Below are 20,396 nucleotides of genomic sequence, written 5' to 3' on the forward strand. Positions count from 1 at the left end.
ACAATAGATTACTTTCTATACACATTCACCCACCCCTCTCTATCCTCCATCCAGGAAAGCAAGAGGTATTGTTAGAGGTCAAGGACACATTCTAGCCAGGTGAAAACACCCAAAGAGTGTGCAGAGAAGGGCCAGTGAGGGGTGTGGCTTGGGAGTGGGTGTGGAATGGGAAGAGTCCTAAGGGCCAGATAGAAAAGCTAGGAGGGCTGCATTTGGACCATAAGCCTGAGGTCCCCACCCACAGATCTTACAGGGTGATTGTAAAGTTGACTTGTTAATGGATGTGAAGTATTTTGAATATTCCAAAATCATGTTTATTATTGTTATTGTTGTTGTTGTTGAAGATGATGATGATGATGATATAGTTTGTTACATTATACTTATTTGACTATCATCATACTTTTTTCTGTAATCAGTGGTGGCAAGTTTGTATATGAAGCCATGATTGATTGATTGATTGATTATTTATATCCCATCCTTCCTCCCAGGAGGAGCCCAGGGCAGCAAACAAAAACATCAGAAGCGCTAAAAACACCAAAAGATTAGATGCTCCAGTAAGCAGTGACCTTGCCTACACATGTGAACAGGCCCTGGGAGTCTGAGTAATGAAAGTCACCGAAATGAAGCCTCCGAAATATCTCTCTTGGCCCCATCTCAGTAATTCCCATCAATGCTTTGGCTTTGCCATAACGTTCCGTGTAGCAGCAGGAAGACGTTACCCTGTGACAGTGCTTTATCCTGCTGTTGTCAGCTTTTAATTAGAACACATGCCAATCCTGCCAACATTGCTACGATCACCCTCAGTGGGCCTTGCTGGATGCAAGTGGTCTGCTTCCATATTAGAGCCCCTGTGGATGCTTGGAAGGATCTATTTTCTTTACAGTTACAGTTCCCTTTTCCCCCCTCTTCTCCTGCCACTGAATTACCTTAGCAGACTACTCACAGAAGCACTGCTAAACACTCGCTCATTCCTCCATTTTATGAATATTTATGGTAGGGAGCTGTTGATTACTTCATTGACTGACTGAACGGCACTGTACCATCACCACTGACTAACCTAGGGCTTAAATTATTTTTTTTGCAAACTGTAAAAGCAACATATTTCAAATTCAAGTGGTATTTGAATACACATATTGGCATGAATATACTTATAAATTAGACATGCTGTCTTGGAGCTGTGTGGCTGTTTATCAGCTCTTCTGAAATGCTCAAGAATAGTGTCAGATTCATCTGCATCTAACCTGTACCAGCTCATGTTAAAAACCACTATCCTCTTTGGGGAGATGCCCAGCAGATGGTCCAAAACTGGGTCCTGGTCTGCTGAACTGACAGAAGGGAGGGATGAATCTGTCAGTTTCAGTTCTCTGTTTGTTATTTTTTCCCAGTCTTAATCTCAGTTCTCCACACTCCTACAGTAATTTGCAGATTTTTTTAAAAAAAACAATGTCATGAAAGTTCATCAGTATTTTTGACAGCTTCTCCAAATAAACACATGTTTGCAGTTTTGACTAATACAAATGTTTTTGCAAGCAATTTTCCCAGATATAATACATTTTATATTTTACTTCCACTAATATATACAATTTTATGCACATTTTCCTGTAAAACATACATTTTTGTGTACACTTATTGGTTGGAGGACAGGACAGCAAAATTCAGATAGCTCCTGTTTCGGTCCACATATTGTTTCAACGTGAAAATTGGACAGTTTTTCATCACAATGCAAACAAAAATGAATTTCTCCCCCATCCCTAATTGACAGATGCAGGAACAGCGCTAAGTACAAACACAGAACTCCCTTCTCCAATCCGTCTCTCCCTGTGAAAAAATATATGAGATAATATAGATGTGTCTTCACCAAGGAAAGACCCAGCTCCCTCCTTCCATTCTCCCAGGAGGATTGCAATGCACTTAAAGGACTTGGGGTGCAGGTCCATCACACACCGCCCTGTACACCGCCCTGTACACCGCCCTGAGAGCTTTCTGCTATAGGGCGGTCTAGAAATGTAATTAAATAATTAAATAAATAATAAATAAATATGCTAATATATAGGTCTACATGCCTCTAGGAAATTAATATGGGTGGGTTGTGTTGGTTGAGGTCTCACCAGTACTACATGTTGCAGCACACCTAGATGCTTTATAAGCAACATTTAAGAAAGGGGGAAGGGACAGAAGGGACAGGGCCCACTCTGAAAGACCTAGGGCTCCCCCCCCCCGGAGCCACCCCTAACAATGCCCTTTCCTGATCCTCGTGACAGAGAACTGGATGGGACGAGAGGTAGCAAGATAGTGACAAACAGCCAAATAAGAACTTGTGTCCTGGCTCTTTCTTATCCATACTGAGCCCAAAGTAAGGACCCAGAAGCCTTGGGAAATTATATTTCCCAGAGCTCCCAACACCACCAATATTGCTATTACTTAACAAAGGCCAACAGTAGTAGATATTCTCATCCACCTTTAGGGTGTCCGATATGTTGTTGAGTGAAATAGAGGAAGGAGAACTGCAATGGTGGGTCTGAGCTAATTAGGAACTGATCTCAAACTTGGAGAGGCTTGTGCCCAACTTGTAATTAGACTGGAACTGCGGACATTTTGCACTCTGCATAACCCAGTTCCAGATACTACTTTGAATTTTCTTCTGACCTCACCTGCTTCCTCCATCTGCTGGTTCCATTCTTTACCCCCACCTTCATGCATCATAGTGATGCTGCAGTGATAGCTGGCAGTGTCATTTCTAGGCCAAAGGAGAGGGGGGGGAATGGTTTAATAGCTTCAAATATTTTCCTACCTATGTATGGAGGGTGCTGGGTAGGAAGACACTCTATGGATTCAGGTCAATTGTTCCTGTAGGCCAGTACTTTCTGAAGGCCTCATACTCGACTCTCAAAGGTCCCTTAAGCAATCCTATGTCCACTTTCCTGGGAGTAGGCTCCATTGAATTCAATAGGATTTCATTCTCAGTAAACATTAATATCCAATGTTAGTCCTACTCAGAGTAGACCCATTGAAATTAATAGACAAGACTTGGGCCCATTCATTTCAATGGGTCAACTCTGACTAGAACCTGGTTCTATACAACCCATACAGAGAATTGTATGGTTGATTCTCCCTTTTTTTTATTTATGTATTTAAATTTATATCCCACCCTTCCTTCCAAAGGAGCCCAGGATGGCAATTTAGTAGTCAGGAATAGCTACCAGAGCATAAAAATGCACACCTAGCTTATCAAGTCTGAAGGGTGAGCATATATATGCAATTCAGTACGGTTCCCTTTACAATACTTGGAAGCAGCACTCAGAAAAGGATCAGGATGACCCCTTCTGAATATCTTAAATGGGCATGCAGTGCACCGTCCAAGCAGTTCCACTTTAGGCTCAATGAAAGGCATGTCTACATTATACTCTGACATATGCCCAAGTATAAAATGTAATGTACTTGGGCACAGATGTCCAAGCACAGCTGTTCTTCCTTTTGGTTTGCTCCCTGAGGTCCTATAATGGAAGATGACCTGGATTTGAATCTTGGACCTTATTTGTGTTGCACCAGAGTGGCAAACCAGCAAAATACTGCTATTAATAGGGGTTTTTTTTAATTTAAAAATGCATAAATGATTATTAGGAGGAGGAGAGAAAGATTAGAATTTGCTACTGTGGGATCTCTTTCCAATCAAATTTGGGCTTCCAGTGCTTTTCCTAAATAGAAAAATTCCTCCCAATATCTCTTTGGGGAGAAATTCTTGTTACAACCTATGCAGGGAGAGTTTCCAAGACGTTTCCGTTGCCTGCTGGGGCATTGCACATTCCGACTTTGTTTTGGTGACAAAAAAAAGAGGGGGATGTAACTGTCTAGCGCATTCAGTGTATTCTCTCTCTCTCTCTCTCTCTCTCTCTCTCTCTAGCCTGTTATTCCAACGAGCCCAACAAGCAGTTCCACAACACCAACTAGCACGATGGGCATGAGCTCCAAAATGGACAGCTCGACTCTCCAGGACGTTTTCATCCTCTCCCCTATGTCAGGACTCTATGGCCCCAGGTATCCCTTGCCCTTTGATGATAATCTTGGTGTAGCATGACCATAATTTCTAACTATGAAACAGAAAGTCACTCTCTTTCTCTCAGCCTCTCTCCTTACTGTGAGCGCGTGCACACACACAGCCTTTAATTCAAATGCAAAAAAAAAAGTTATAGCAATTACTGTGTGGGAGCACAGAATATCCTTACCCAATCCTATGCATGGTGGAGGATGGGAAAGCCCCTTCCCTCCCCATCTCTTTGATGCACCTGCACACCTGTCCTGCCTCTGATGCCACTAAACATTCATGTGCGGACATAATGTGTGACTGAGGTATACCTTTCCAAAACCAATATGCATATGTCCAGATCAAACAGTCAATATCTGAGATGAAATCCGGAGACACAACACACGATCTGGAAGCATGTATAGTGTGGTGTAACGGTCAGGATGTTGGATTATGACCTGGAAGGTCAGGGTTCAAATCCCCACACAGCCATGAAGCTCACTGGATATCTTCGGGCCAGTCACTGTCTCGCAGCCTAACCTACCTCACAGGGTTGTAGTGAGGGTAAAATGGGAAGGGGAGAACCATGTACACCACCTTGAGTTCTTTGGAGGAAAGATGGAAAATAAATGTAACAAATAAATGAATATATGCACTATTTCAGAGATAGCAAACCTGTGGCCCTCCATATGTTGTTGGACTCCAGCTCCCATCATCCCCAGCCAGCATGGCCAATGATGATGGGAGATGGCAATATCTGGAGGGCCAGAGGTTCCCCACCCATGTTTGAACATCAATCCACCTGTGTCAGTCCACTGGCACTGAAAACAAGACAGTGTGCCTGATGGGAGGGGAGGGGAATTTTCACTCTGCACCACACAGGGAGGAGATAACAAGTACCATCCAATCTGGTTTCTTCATTTATTTATTTATTTAATTTATATCCTGCTCTTCCTGCTGGAAGGAGCCTAGGTCAGCAAACAAAAACACTTAAAACACTTTAAACTTATTAAAACATCTTTAAAAACATATTAAAACAAAACATCTTTAAAAACATCTTTTTTAAAAAAAGCTTTAAAAACATCTAAAAGAGTAATTCCAACACAGATGCAGACTGTGATAAAGTCTCTACTTAAAAGGCTTGTTGAAAGAGGCAGGTCTTCAGTAGGCCTGAAGTATTAGTCTATGGTTTAGTATATAGAAAGTTTGTTATCGCATGTGAAGGCATAGTGTGTTGTGGTGGACCAGGACCATCCTGTTTCCATGCAGATTTAAAAGGGAAAATTCTTAAAATGGGGGGCTGAAGCTTAGTGGTAGAGCACCTCATTTGCATGCAGAAAATCCCAGGTTCATTCCGTGGCATCTTCAAGTAGGTGGAGAAAGAACCATGTCTGGAATCCTGGAGAGATGCAGCCAGTCAGTGTAGACCAGCCTTTCCCAATCCTTTGGTCCCCAGATATTGTTGGATTACAACTCCCATCAGCCTCAGCCAACAAAGCCAATGGTCAGTAACAATGGCAATTGTAGTCCAGCAACATCTGGCGACCCAACGGTTGGAAAAGGTGGTTTATACAATACTGAGCTAGTTGACTCGGTATAAGGCAGCTTCCTATGTGCCTAAAAATCGGCACAGAAATATGAAGTTCAAAATCGCTTACAAAGTTTGTAAACCGCGTAGAGGATTTGTTGCAAGCAAGCAGTATGTACTTGTTGCGCAGCAGTAGTGTGCTGGGCATGTGACCCAGAGGTGGATGGACTGGAACCATCCTCTGGTAGCTCAACTTTTTGGGGAAAGGCTTTCACTCCCTGATGGCTATGTTCCACTTCCACAGTTGGAGGCGGTATGCTTCTGAGTACTAGATGCTGGAAGCGGCAGGAGGGGAGGATAGTCTTGCACTCAGGTCCTGCTTGCAGGCTTCCCATAGAGAGAAGAGGATGCTGGGCTGGGTGGGCCACTGCCTGACCTGGAAGGCCTCTTCTTATGTTCTCATGACACATATTAATAGTGTAGCAACACATGACAAATCTTGTTCCTTGTATTCCAACGCTGATTGGAAAAGCACTGGTCACCCCTTTGCAGATTTTCATTGCTGATTTGTCCATTTGCCCTTTTATTTGTTTCTTTCTCTCTAGAGATGATCTTGGGATTGTGTCTTGCAATGACGTCAACAAGTATGGCGTTGGAAAGACTGGGATGAAGGGTTCAGAGTCTCCAAGCTACTTTTTGGAGCACGAAAGCGGGAAGTACTACACGCTTATCGAAGGCGAGGGCCATCCAGTGAGCTCTGAGTACGAACGAGGCAGAGCGACGGGGTTGCGGCGAAGAGAAAAGACACCCACACATGGTACACTGGCTAGCTTTGGCCTTTTATGACTAGGCCTTATTTCGTACCTTTGTAGGCTGCTTCATAGCCAAAGTTCAACTGGGAAACTGTGGCCTCCTTCTTCTGAACTTCCAAGATTAAAAATGGCGATTTCTCAAGGTGACCCACACCCCAAGTCTGGGTTTCAACACACAGTGCATCCAATGGTTATTACAGATGATTACTACACTAGTTGCCAGTGGAGGCTGGTCCATTAGGGCAAATGGGGCACTCCCCCCCAACCTCTGTCTGTCCTTAGCCAGCCCCCCACCAGCCTGGCTTCTTGCTTACCACCAGCTCAGGGGCTGGCCCTGGCTGCCAGCTTCCTCCTCCTTAGTCTCAGTTTGTCCCTTGTAGAACACAGCAGGGAGGAGAAGGAGGAGGACAAAACTAGAATTAATCGGCTCCACCTACTGTTAGGCTCCCTGCCTTCAGCTCCACCACTCCCATGCTCACCAGAAACCACTGATACTGGCTAGGTGGCCAAATAGCCTGACCTAGTAGAAGGCAGGACCTTGGCTCCTAAGTGACATTGCACATATGATTGCCCTTAGATCAGCCTTTTTCAACCAGTGTGCCTCCAGATGTTGTTGGACCACAACTCCCATCAGCCTCAGCCAGCATTGCCAATGGTCAGGAAAGATGGGAGTTGTGGTCCAACAACATCTGGAGGCACACTGGTTGGGAAAGGCTGCCTTAGATATTTCAGCAATATCTTGATTCCAACTGTGGCAGTCTCTTCCCTTTGAGATGAGGATGAGGCATGGGAGACGATGGTCACATTTTCCTTTTCAGACCCAGGCACCCAACTTATGCAAGCATTAATAGACATTGCTTGCATGATTGCAAATAGGTTTATTCCCATGGTTTCACTTGGAAAAAGTTCTGAAGTTGATTGGTAATCGATTGCCAAGAAGTGCTAGCCTGGAAACTCATTAGCTTTTGCTCTCAGTCTTTACTTTTTGCATGGTTGTTGAAAGAAATGACAATAGATTAGATGCTGAGAGATGGATGTTGTGTTGATGTAGCAGAGACCTGTTGGAACTTGTACAGTGCACAAAGCAGATTCTATTCCCATGCTATAGCAGTTCCCTTGCATGATTATTTTAGTTGGCTCGAGCTCACGGAGAACATATCTATCAATGGCTGTCAGGCAAGATAGCTAAATGCAACCTTGGTGTTCAGAAGTGGTATACTTCTGAGTGTCATGTGCTGTGGACAAGGAGGGGGTGGGCATCTTCATCATGTCCTGCTTATGAGTCTCCCAGAAGCATCTGGCTGACTTCTGTTGGGATCAAATCAGACCTTGGTTTGATCTCAGGGCCCATTCTTTTGATGGGCATAGCTCAATGGTGGAGTAAATGACTTTGCATGAAAAAGTTCCCAGGTTCAATTTGGCATATCCAGGTAGGGCTGGAAGAAAACATCAACTCCTGTCTGAAATCCTGGAGACCTGCTGCCGATAGGGGTAGTAGATGGACTGAGCTAAATGGACCAACGGTCAGAGTTGGTCTAAGGCATCTTTATAGGAAGCTGCCTGTGACGCTTCCTACTTCCTTCCGTGTGGTCCCAAGTGCTTCCACAGAGTTCTAGTATGTATCTTATGTTCAGAGCCACCTGTTGATCCCATCCCGCTTTCAAGGTTCAGAGTCTCTTCATCAGCTGGTGCCCTCTGAGGTTAGTTTATTTACACTCCCAGCACTTAGCCCACCACCGAGATATGCTGCCCCATAAAATACACGAATTTGGGAAATGTTGGGAGAAAATAAACTGTGAGGATTCCTTCTTTACTTCCTTGTGGGTCCCAAGTGCCTTCAGAGCCCCAGGTGAAGTCCTCCCCCTTTCAAGGATAGGGCTCTTCTCATCTGTAGGTACACTCTTATATTTATTTAGACTTCCGCCACTAGGTGGTAGTGTTGGTGCTGCCCCTGACTTTATACACCTTCCTTTCTTATCTATTGCCCCTCTCTTTGGTAATGCTTGCCATCGACTTTTACTCAGCTGTAAGCTCTCCTCTCTTATTTCATCACAGGCAATGCTCTGTTCTGTTATTCCTGCTTCTGTCAGTATCTCCCTCCCACCTCTGGTGACCTTCGCTTGTTTTTGCCTGTTTGCCGCCTGGCTGTCTGCTTATTCCTCCTCCTCCTCTGTCTCAGACTCACACATTCACACTCCTTTACTGGCCTCCCTCCCAGTTCACCCAGTCTCTTTCTCTTTTTTCTCCTTTCTCTTCTTTGCTCTTTCCTTCCCACCAGGCTCCTGTCCTACCTTCATACATCCACTCTCTTGTTGTTTAACGCCAGATCGGTACACAATAAGACAATACTCATCCAGGATTTAATCATGGATGAAGGTGCCAATTTGGTGTGCATTGGCGAGACCTGGGTGGGTGAGCTGGGAGGAGTTGATCACACACAGGCCAGTGGGCACAGCAGATGCGCAACAAAGAACCCATCCATGAGAGGAGTGGGAGGGAGGAATAAGGCATAGATAGTGTTGCCCTCATCTTCTGTGGTAATTCACCATCCCTCCATGGTTATATTTCCCTCTACATGTGATCACTGAAATTGGGTGGCATCACCCATGTCCCTCCTTACTAAGACTCCTCCTAAACACCTGATATGGACCCAACAAGAGCCTACCAACAAAACGTATCTGAGCCAATTATCCCAGTAGGCCTCTGTGAGAATTGGGAACAGTTAGACCCACTCAATATTTTTCACACAGGGCACATCTAGTCCCCTTCTGTCTCACACACAGGGAGGGTCATCCTTATGCCAGTTATAGACTCTCACTCTGAAGTCATCTGGTGACTTTCTCCTATCATTCAGTTCACTGCACAGGCTCTTACCCTGCACAGGAACTACACATGAGCCACACACCCTCCCCACTAACCAATCTCCTCCAGATTGGTTAGAAAAACAAAAGAACAAAAGAAATAGAAAAGGGTAGTGCCCTCACCCTTGGGACACCCTGTCCCGTCCAGAGCCGGAAGAATGAGGCTGGAGTGTGTGTGCAAGTAAATCTCGTTTTATTAGAGTAACGGATACATCAAAGGCATTGCGCTTCATAGGAAACCCTACGCTAACTCACTAGATTCCCTAACTATACTCTAGACATGCTCTGCAGCGTGTGAAGAAAGTTGACTCAATGACCCCTCACTGGGAGTGGCAGGCTTATATAGGAAATGTTTTCGAACGTAATCTCTGACTCCTTCGTAATTCCTGTCTTTGCCCTGTTCATTTCTCTCGGCGACGGGAACGAGGAGACAGGGGGCGCGCATCCAACAGCTCATCTGAAGACACCTGCTCCCGAGCAACAGGCTCGAGGTCAGGGGGCGGTGCCACACTGGAATCCTCCTGGGAACTGCTTGGTAAAGGAGGAGCTGGCACTGACTCTGAAGCTTCCCCCCACAAGTCCTCTGCATCAACTGGGGGCGGTGCGCTCGGCTCCTCGGAAACGGCGTTACTCGTGGGAACTGGCTGGAGACCAGGCTGCCCCCCTCCCGCACGATCCTGCTCAGACACAACAATCCCCAACTCTGCTTCTTCTGGCTGTGGAGGTGTCTGAAACTCATGCCTCCCCCCTTCCTGTCCCTTTTGAGTTGGCTGCAGCGCAACACACCCTAAGGGACTCCCCAAGGGACGACCCCCTTTGTTGAACTCCCATCGGCCCCAGCCAGCATAACCAATGGACAGGGAGGATGGCAGCTGTAGTCCAAAACATCTGGAGGGCACCACATTTGGGAAGGCGTCCCAGTCTCCCAGTTAGGCAGCACGGCATAGGGGATGGAGCATTGATCTTGGAATGGAGAGACCCAAATCTCCACTCTGTCGTGAAACTTATTGGTTGAACTTGGGTCACTCGCTATCACTCAGCCTCACCAACCTTCACAAGGATGTTGTGACAATTAGTGGGAGAAATCTTCTGTACAGTCTCCTGAGCTCCTTGAAGGAACAGCAAGCTAGAAACAGGACCGGTTCTAAAGGGCGGCCAGGTGGAGCACTGGCTGAGGGCCCCTGTGCTCCGCTTCCGCAATCCATGGCAGCAATCCTGCCACAGATAGCAGGACAGGAGCTTCAGAGCCGCCCGCCATTCCCCCGCTTCACCTACCTTTCTCTTTGCTGATTTTTGTGGCTGTGCGCGCTGTGTGCGCAGGTTTGCTATCAATCAAGATGGCGGCCAAGGTTTCCCTAAGGGGCTGAAGCCTCTGCCGCCATCTTGGTTGATGGCAGCAATGAGTGCGTGTAGCACGCATGCATGCCATCAACCAAGATGGTGGCAGAGGCTTCAGCCCTTTAGGAAAACCTCAGCCGCCATCTTGATTGATGGCAAACCTGCGTGTGCAGGCGCGCCACTGAAAAAACAGCACAGAGAAAGGTAAGTAGAGTGGGGGAATGGGAGGCGGCTTGGGATCTGCCACCCTGCGATCCGCAGTACCAATCCTGCCACGAATTGCAGAAGCAGAGTGCCAGGGCCCGAGGCAGACTGGTGTCCAAGGGCCCGGGCATGCCTGGGGCCGGTCCTGGCTAGAAATATGATGAATAAGTAAAAAGAAAGTAAGGAAACAGAAATCTGTCTCTGTGCCCTCTGGGCAGAGCATATCTGCGGCTTTTCCTTTGTCAGATGTTTAAAGGGGCTTGAAATTAGGTCATGTCCAAAGTGGGGTGTTTTTTTTTAAAAAAAGTAGACTTTCAGGTGCAAAGGAAATGAAAGTCCACAAGAGATTCTGCTGGGGAAGAAGACTGACACTAGCCAGACAGCTGGATGCAGAGACTAGAATGCAGATTGGATAAAACGTAGAAAATGTAGAATAGTTGCCTTTTTCTCTTACTTGTAAAACAGTTCTTTGAAATTTGAACTCTCTTTTCTCTGAATCCTTTGAAATGAGAACTTCCAAAGTGTTAGATGGTCCCAACAGGATTAGACATGATAGTCATTTCTAGAATGTATAGCAAAGTTTCTGGTAGCTATTTTTAAGCTTCCTTAGGCATTTCTCTTCATCCTTTCAGTCTCCCACCCTCACATTTTCCCCCAAAGTGTTAGATTTGCTAGCTCCTTTAGATAAGGATAAAGTATGAAGAGTGGGTTTTGAGATTTGATGTATGTAGTAAGCCCTAGTGTTTTTAGTGGGATGGGTGTATTTATAAAAATTCTTGGGGACTATGGACTTGTGCTTCCTTACTTTCATATACCATGAAAATGTATCAGTCCTTTCCATGGCTTCTTGAATGTTTCTGCAAAAGAGGAAGTCAACAGAGTCCCAAGTCACCCTAAAGATGAACAAATTACTTGTGGCATAAGCTGTTGAGGGCCAGAGGCCATTTCATCCAGTTAAGCCACAATAAATGTGATAGCCTTTAAGGCGACACAAAGATTATATGTTGCTTGGCTGCAGCGAGGGAGGGTGAATCTGTCACTTTCAGTTCCTCATATTTCCAGTGTTAAGTTCAGTCTTTCTCATTTCCACACCAGTTTGGTTAAAAAAAAAAGGCCTCATGAAAATTCATTAGCGCTTTAACATGAATTTCTTCTAATATGCATATTTTATATGCAGGTTTTGCCCAATGTTCAAGTTTTTGCAAGCACTTTCCCCCAGAACAATGTAGTGTTGTATGTTATTTTCAGTAGCAGATGCATGTTTTATGCACAGTTCCCCCTAATATATACAGTTTTGTATACTTTTTTGGGGGGGAGGGTTGGAGAATTTAATCACAAAATTGGGAGGTGTGAATTTCAAAGGCAGCTGTGTCTTGGTTCTCATATTGTTTCAAGAAGTGCAAATTTGATAGATTCAGCTTTAAATGCAAACTGACTTGAATTTCTCCCTCAACCCTAATCTTAATATCATTCCTCAAATCAAATTTCTCCCCACCCCATGGCCTTCCAGCTAGTCTGCTTCCCTGGACCAATAAAGTAATGTAGTAGGCATTGTGTTCCTTATGCCCAGGGGAAAGGCATCTGTGAGGCTCCCAGCTCTGGTTCTGAAGATCCTGGTACTGTGTAATCCACTCCCCAGGTTCAATCTGTGTCTTATCACCAGCATCAGGCTCAAAGCCAAGAACCTACTCCAGTTTCCTGTGTCCTCAGATTCAGTGCTTTGGTCACTGGTGGATTCCAGGGTCATGGCACTGGTGCTGCACCCTAGAAGGAGCCCTTGTAGCACAGAGCTGAATTTGGGAGAATTAAGGACTTTGACACAGAATGCTGTTGGTGCAGGAGATAAGGGATCAGAGCCTGGCTGCTGGGAACCTTAGCTGGGGAGAGATATGATGCCTTATAAGAGTTCTGTTATGTGTGGGTGATTTCTCTGCTTATGGCACACTGATCAGTACTTGGCTAGGTTGTGTTATTCGATTGACACTGGAGAACAGAACTTAAGCAGGACTTAATGCAACTACACTCTTCATTCTCTGCCTTTTTCCCAAGCAAGAAAATCTCATTGGCATTTTGCCTTAATAGTAGGATCAAAGAGAAAATGGAATACTTTTTTTTTCTGTGATCCAATAAGATGGATTTGTGTTGCTTTCATAAACTCTGTGAACAATGACTTATAGTTAAGACACCAGCTACAGTGCCAGGTTCCAATAGTGTTTAAATTTTCTTCTGATGTTCACATTTGGTCTGTGGCATCTCTTTGAGAAAAAAGGTTTGGAGGGTAGATTAGTAGATGAAGGCTACTTTCTTAAAACTTACAAGGTTATTTCACACATTACATTCATGAAATTAATGTCTGTTGCAACCCAACCGCACACTTTTAATAACATTTCAAGAATATCTGCATGTCTGAAACCTTTGGTAAACAGCATGCAGTCATTGCCTGAGCTTCTGTGACAGCTTGGAGTGTTCATGAACATTCTAACAGCTCATCTCAAGGGGAACAGATCCGCAAGGGAATGTTGACTTGCTAAGAAGTTTTTGTAGAGACAAGGAATTAGGACAAAAATCTTCATACAGGCTATAGGGAAACAAGGAGTTGTGGCCTACTGGCAGGGAAAATCTGGAGGATGGACATCTCTGTGGTCAGGAGACCAAGGAAGAAATGACACAGCACTAAATTTCACACTGATTTGGAAGATGGAACAATTCTCATTTTAATCAATGTTCGGTCCATAAATTCTGAAGTGAGAGCCACTGTGATGTAATGGTTGGAATCTTGGACTAGGACCTGGGAGACTAGGATTCAAATCCTCACACAGCCATGAAGCTCCCTGGATGACCTTGGGGCAGTGACTATGTCTCAGTCTAACCTACCTCACAGGTTTGGTGTGAAGATAAAATAGAGAGGTGGAGAACTATGTATGTCATCTTGCGCTCCTTGGAAGAAATGCAATAATGATGCTGATGATAATAATAACCTTTTGCCTGAATCTTGGAGAGAGATGAGTGTGAAGGGGGGGGACCTCTTTCACATTTCAGAGGCAGGGTCAACACCTACAGCACCTCCTCCATGTTCCTCATAAGGAGAAAAGAAGAGCCTCCTGGATCAGGCCAGTGGCTCATTTAGTCCAGCGTCCTGTTCTCACAGTGGATGCTGGAAGCCCACAAGGACAACCTGAGTGCAAGAGCACTCTCTCCCCCTATGGCTACCAACAACTGGTTTTCAGAAGCATCCTGCCTCTGAGTCTGGCGGCAGAGCACAGCCATCATGGCTAACAGCCACTGTTAGCCTTATCCACCATGACTTTGTCTAATCTTCTTTTAAAGCCGCCCAAGTTGACTGGGAGCTGACACATTTATTTCGCAGCGGAGTGCGGGCACCATTGTTCCCCACAGTTCCCTTTGGAGTGAAAGTATGTCATGATGTAGCATCATTCGGGGCATTCTGAGGAAATCAATAGAGCAGCCACTAGACTGGAAGTAGCATGGAGGAACCAGGGTGAATTTTGCAGCCCCATCCTTGAAATTTGCTTCATTCCTCAAAAAGAAGGATCCAGCCACCCACCCATTGTGCAAGGCTGCAAATGCATGTGTTTATTCTGCATTAATTTTAACCCATGAGCTTGATAGTCCTGAATACTTCAGGCATAGCTCTTGGGTTATAGAAAGATGGGATGACCGACGCCCACAAGTGAAAAGGGTGCAGAGCTGTGTTTTATGACTTGCCAAATTGAGAGCCTCTCTGCTGCTATTTTAATACATTGTGCCACACAAAGGTGCTCCACAGATAGGCATCTCAGAGTCGGGGAATGAGAGAGAGAGATTGCTGTAAACAACTTGCAGTCTCCTGGGACACAGATAAGACAATGCGAGACAATAAGAAAACCAAAGGTGGTTGGAGAGGAAAAGAAAATGAAGCAAGTGATGAAATGTTGCTTTGCAGGAAACAGCATTTTGGAGGTGATGTCATGCATTGAACTGATGTTTTGATTTCATTTTGTTTATTTATTTTGGTGCGTCCATCATCCGATTTCCCACTCCCTTCCCCCCCCCATGTTGTTGATTTTGGTTCAGTAACAAAAGTGTGAGCAGAAGAATAGACTGAGTGAGAGACTTTTTAGGTATGGAAGAATTATGTAAATGATACAGCTATTGGAGGAGGTTACAAGTGAGCAGATGTGCACACTCTCTCCCTCTGGCTGTTTTTGCACATCCATGTTCATAAGGGCATTACGAAGAGCCTTGTCACATCAGGCTAAAGGTCCATTCAGTCCAGCATCCTCTTTCCTGCTAGGAATGCTTGAGGGATTTGCTTTCTGTGAATTCCACCCGATCTGCACTACTGGGATTAACCTACAGATCGGGATGTAAACAGGACAGAAGAAACATATGAATGAACATGTACAAAACTGACTATACTGGAAATAAACTCATCCATCAATCCTTTTTTTCTATGGCTGTGCAAGCCCCCTCCTTCAGTTCAGGGCCTAATTTGATTACCCTGATCAGGCCCCAACATGGGCCAGACTGCTCTGTGCCCAATCCAATGTGATCCAGGCCCAGAACTGAATTGGGGGCCTGGGACAGGCAGCAAGGGGAGGAGATGATGCAGACTGAGAGTCTTACCTGCATCACCTCCTTCTTCCTCCTCTCCAAATTGCCTGGCCACATGTTTTAATATCCTCCCCCTCCTTTTGACAGCACTGGATCGTTTCGGGTTGACCCGAACCAATCCAGGGCTGTCTCAAGAGCCCCGATTCAGCCTAAATTGTTCCAGTTTGGTTTGGGATTTTGAATTTCACTGGATTGGTTGCACAGCCCTCCAATTTCCCACAGAAAGATGCTTCTGGCAAGATCCCAAGCAGGGCAGGAAGGCAACAACCTTCCCCCAATGTGCCCCCACCCACCAGCAACAATTAGTATTGCTTGGCGTACTGCTTCTGAGCCTGGAAGATCTATTTAAAAATGAAAACTTACAAAACATATAGTCGTGAACTCAGAAACGCTTGCTCAACAACCCTCTAAATTTTCATGGCAATACACAAAACAGTCAGAGAATCGAGAGTTCAAAGTTTAAAAAGAGAGAGAAAAAACCCTTTTGGACTTTTTTCTGTCAGAGTTCTCATAACTTGTTGAAATTAATTAAAAATCAGCCATATTCACAGAGTACCTGTAATCCTATTATTGACCTTGCCCCTCTGACCTTCATATTCTGCAGTTTAAAAGTTAAAAAAATGTCTGGCTGATTTTTAATTAATTTAAGAAATTTAGCATTGAAGTTTATTATAATGTTGGGCGTGCTCAGTGAGAACTAACTGTCAGTGCTCTAAAAGCCAGACTCACAGCTGCTGGGCCTGCCTAATCAGGGGGCTACACCCACACCAGACCTTTATTTCACTTTAGACAGTCATGGCTTCCCCCAAAGAATCCTGGGAAGTGTAGTTTGTGAAGGATGCTGAGAGGAGACTCCTATTCCACTGACAGAGCTCCAGTGGCCAGAGTGGTTTAACAGTCAGCCGCTCCGATTGAAGCTCTGTGAGGGGAACAGGGCATCTCCTAGCAACTCTCTAGCAACTTGAGATCTTTGGGTGAGTCTCTGTTGGGGGTCTCTCATGGCTCAGATGCATGGCTCATAACTTCTAGAAGTGGCACATTCAGTGTTGCGGGCCCAAGCTTGCAGAACTCCCTTCCAACTGAGACTGGACAGGCACCCTCCTTGTCAAACTTTAGGCAAATCACTAAGACTTACTGGTTCCAGCAGGCGTTTTAAGGGAGTGGTTGGTTTCTTGATGATTTTGTAAGGTTTTCTTTTCTGTATGGTTTAATTTTTATGTACACAGCTTAGAAATGCTAATGCTGAAGCAGTATATAAATTCCTAAATAAATAGTAATATAAATATTTTGGAATGCAGCTTAGAATCTTATGCTCCCCAGCCCCTTCTCCACCATCCGCCCGGTTCCAATATATAACTGATTATTGCAAAGTCGTAGTAATAAGGCAACAAGGTAAAAAAAAAAACCTAGTTGCTCTCATCACATGCTGCAAGATTGTAATCAGGGCAGCGGGGGGAGAACGTGGTCTCTTCAAAGCACGTAATGACATTCTGAATTAATAGCATCTTATTTAACAGGTGGAAGAATCGGTGAATATGTGTTACAAATCAGTAAACAGCAAGCTCCATTTATCCATCCGCGCAGCTGCCCTTTGAAATCTTTGCTAATGTGCATGTGTTGCTCTCTCCTTCTATATACACACTCATACCAAAACCCAGTAAAATTGAGGAAACGAGCCATTGGGCTGGGAAGAGAGAGAAAAGAAACTCTTGGTATTATCCAGCCTCCCCCCCCCCAGCTCTGGGTTTATTTTGGGAGCTGGAAGATTGGTCAGTGTCTAATGTTTCAGAAAATAACCTAAGTGTCTCAAGCAAACAAGCCACAAAACTGAAGCCAGACTGACATGTCCTAAGGTGGTGCGTGTGTGCGTGTAAATCAGCTGTGTATTTGAGATGAGAGTTGACTCACGAACTGGAGGGTAGTTTTGTGTGCATTGATGATGATGTGCACTGACAAGGTCAGAAATATGATCCCACATAGCCAGTCTGCTTCTCCTTTAATGGTGCCACATCTCCAGCTTCCCTTGGTTTTCTCAGTTGAAAATGAGGGTGTTGAAGTACATAGTCAGTGAGACAACAGTGCAGGCTTGAAAGATTTGTATGAATAAAGCATCATTTTTAGGTCCAGGTTTCAAATCAACTTTGATGCCTTTCTCTCTCTCTCTCCCACCCCCCAATGACATCTTCAGTTAGCTGTTCATCTTTGCTGATAACTCTTCCTTGGCACATTCTGGGTGAGACATTAGACACATGAGAATTAACAGGCTTTAGACTGCAGCAGCTGAATGCCCATTTGCACATTACATCTTTAAAGGATTCACTGAAGACATTTTAAGTGTACATTTGCAAATGTAAACTGCAAACAACACACGGAGACGAGCTTTGGGATTGAAACGCAGGCTTTGCATGCATAGACTCCTTGGGGAGACAGGACTCCCAACATTGTGGTGACTTACCATGCCTCCCAGCACACATTTGGTGACTTGCCATGCCCCCCCCCCGCAGCCATTTTGTGGTCACTTCCACAACACTTTTTTTTTTAAAAATCCAGCTATGCCTCCAGGCCCAAAAGGGTTGGGACCCCTACAGCAGAGGCATCAACAGGATTCCAGATGAGTCATGCAAGTGAGTCAAGCCGCATGATGCAGAAGAAGCCCAAAACTCCCCACAAAGAATTCACTTCCTGCTGGGGTTGCTGCCCAATCTGAGCTCTGTGTAAATTGCCTCCTGTTTACAACGACATCAGACTCTATCCAACGAAGCCCTGGGCAGACAACTAGGAAGATAGGGAACTGCCTTATACTGAGTGAGACCACTGGTCCAACTAGCTCAGTATGGTCTACATTGACTAGTAGCATCTCTCCTGGATTTCAGACAGGAGACATTGCCATCCCTACCTGGAGATCCCAGGGTTTAAACCTGGGACCTTCTGCATTCAAAGTAGGTGCTCTGCCACTTAGCTACATTCCTTCTCTGTAAACTAATTCTGAGGACAATCAATGCATAGGGGGAGGGGAGTCATTCCTGACGGTGCTGACCAAGGCCTCCATGCACTGATAAGCGCTTCTTCACAAAGCTTTATGCAAAACTGCAAGATACAGCTCTTGCATACAACTTGCACATGGAGAGAATCTGTGCTGAAGGACTGATCCACACAAGGACTCTGGGTCAAGGCCAGCAGGCATGAGCCTGGTCCCCCTCCATGCATTTGTATATCCCCACCATTGAGCTGTGCAGGGCTTGATTCATCCCAAAGAAAGTTGTGCTTGATTTCAGCCTATAGCACCCAGGATCAGATTGGGGAAGGTCCTTGATTCTTCAGAGAAAAGGTGGACCATGGAAAGAGAGAAGCCAATGGGCCATAGTAAAGCTGTCAGAATAGTTTTTGGTGGTTTTGGTGTTCATAAATTCAGCAAGGACACGTGGCAATGTTTTAAAGATGTTTTGTTTTTAAGATGTTTTTTATTGTTCTACCACTTGTCATTTGCCCCCCTAGTCTCTTTTTGGGAGAAAGGGCAGGATATAAAATATCCTCATCATCATATCTCAGACAACCAAAATGAATGGAACTGGATTGAAATTAGGAAGTTAGCCGAAACTCTATCACCCTGAAAAACACAGTTTTGTCCACATGTTGTTTGTAATGGACACAGGAATGAATAGAACACAGTTTATATATTCTCATTCTAAAGCAGGGATGGAGAACATGTTGGGAACCAGATCTTGTTAGACTACAACCACCATAAACTCTGACCATTGGTCATGCTGGGTGAAGCTAATAGGAGTTGGTCCAACAACACCTGGAGGACCACAAATTCCCTATCCCTGTTCTATAGAGCAACCTTATGTCATCAGATATTGTTGGACTACAGTTCCTATCATCCTTGGCCATTGGCTAAGATGGCTGGGTTGATGGGAGTTGTAGTCCAACAACATCTGGGAACCCAAGGTTGAGAAACGGTGCTATAGAGCAAACGAGAGTGATCTTTTCTTGAAAGTCTTTACTTCTGAATGGGGGCCAAAAACATTTGGCTACTTGCTATTTTACAATTTCTCTCTCACTAAGCACCCTGTCCAGACGGCGACTGGTTTGGAGTGTCTTCATCTTGTGCTGGGCCAAGGAAACAGATTGGGAATACTATTGGTGTACCGCCCACCTTGCTGCCCAATGGCTTCCCTAGCTGAGCTGACGGAGATAGTCTCGGAGGTATTGTTGAGATCCCCCAGACTTGTGGTACTGGGGGATGTCAACATTCATGCCGAGGCTGTCTTGTTCAGGGCAGCTCAGGACTTCATGGCCTCCATGACAACCATGGGGCTGTCTCAAGTTGCTACTGGCCCGACGCATGTATCAGGACATACTCTTGATTTGATCTTCGCCACTGGTCATGGAGATGGTGATCTGAGGGTGGGGTATTTTTCATCTACTCCATTGTCATGGACAGATCACCGCTTGCTGAGCTTTAGACTCACGGCAACCCTTTCCCTCTGCAGAGGTGGGGGACCTATTAAGTTGGTCCGCTCCCGGAGGCTTACGGATCCTGTTGCTTTCCAGAGCGCTCTGGGAGTTTTTCCGGCTGATAGCACTGGCGCTCCTGTCGAGGCCATGGTCGATCTGTGGAATGCGGAGATGACCCGGGCCATTGACATGATCGTTCCCGCGCGCCCCCTTCGGTGCAGAACTCAAACAGCACCGTGGTATACCCCGGAGCTGAGAGTGATGAAGCAAGAGAGAAGGAGGCTAGAGTGCAGGTGGAGGCAAACTCCTGACGGATGTAGTCATCCTTTGGTGAGTGCTTCCACTAAGTTGTATGTAAAAGTGGTTAGGGCGGCAAAAAAGTCATATTTTGCTGCCACCATTAGATCATCTCTTTGCCGCCCAGCGGAGCTTTTTAGGGTGGTACGAGGGCTTTTACATTCTGGCCCTCCTGATACTAAGGAAACATCGGAAGCTCGCTGCAACGAATTTGCGGAGCACTTCCAGGATAAGATTGCTTGCATCCGTCGGGACTTAGACTC

At 45.3% G+C, this 20,396-nt stretch overlaps 1 protein-coding gene across 2 annotated transcripts in view; it reads left to right on the forward strand.

Moving 5' to 3' along the window:
* Positions 1 to 20,396, forward strand: part of LOC133371393 (connector enhancer of kinase suppressor of ras 2-like) — a 463,521-nt gene that overhangs the window by 298,293 nt on the left and 144,832 nt on the right. For both annotated transcript variants that reach the window (XM_061598777.1, XM_061598778.1), the window contains exons 10-11: positions 3,902 to 4,035; positions 6,155 to 6,366. In XM_061598777.1, coding sequence (XP_061454761.1) covers positions 3,902 to 4,035; positions 6,155 to 6,366 — 346 coding nt within the window. The remainder of the gene's footprint in view (positions 1 to 3,901; positions 4,036 to 6,154; positions 6,367 to 20,396) is intronic.

The sequence above is a fragment of the Rhineura floridana genome, chromosome 16 (genome assembly GCF_030035675.1).
Source record: "Rhineura floridana isolate rRhiFlo1 chromosome 16, rRhiFlo1.hap2, whole genome shotgun sequence".
Lineage (NCBI taxonomy): Eukaryota > Metazoa > Chordata > Lepidosauria > Squamata > Rhineuridae > Rhineura > Rhineura floridana.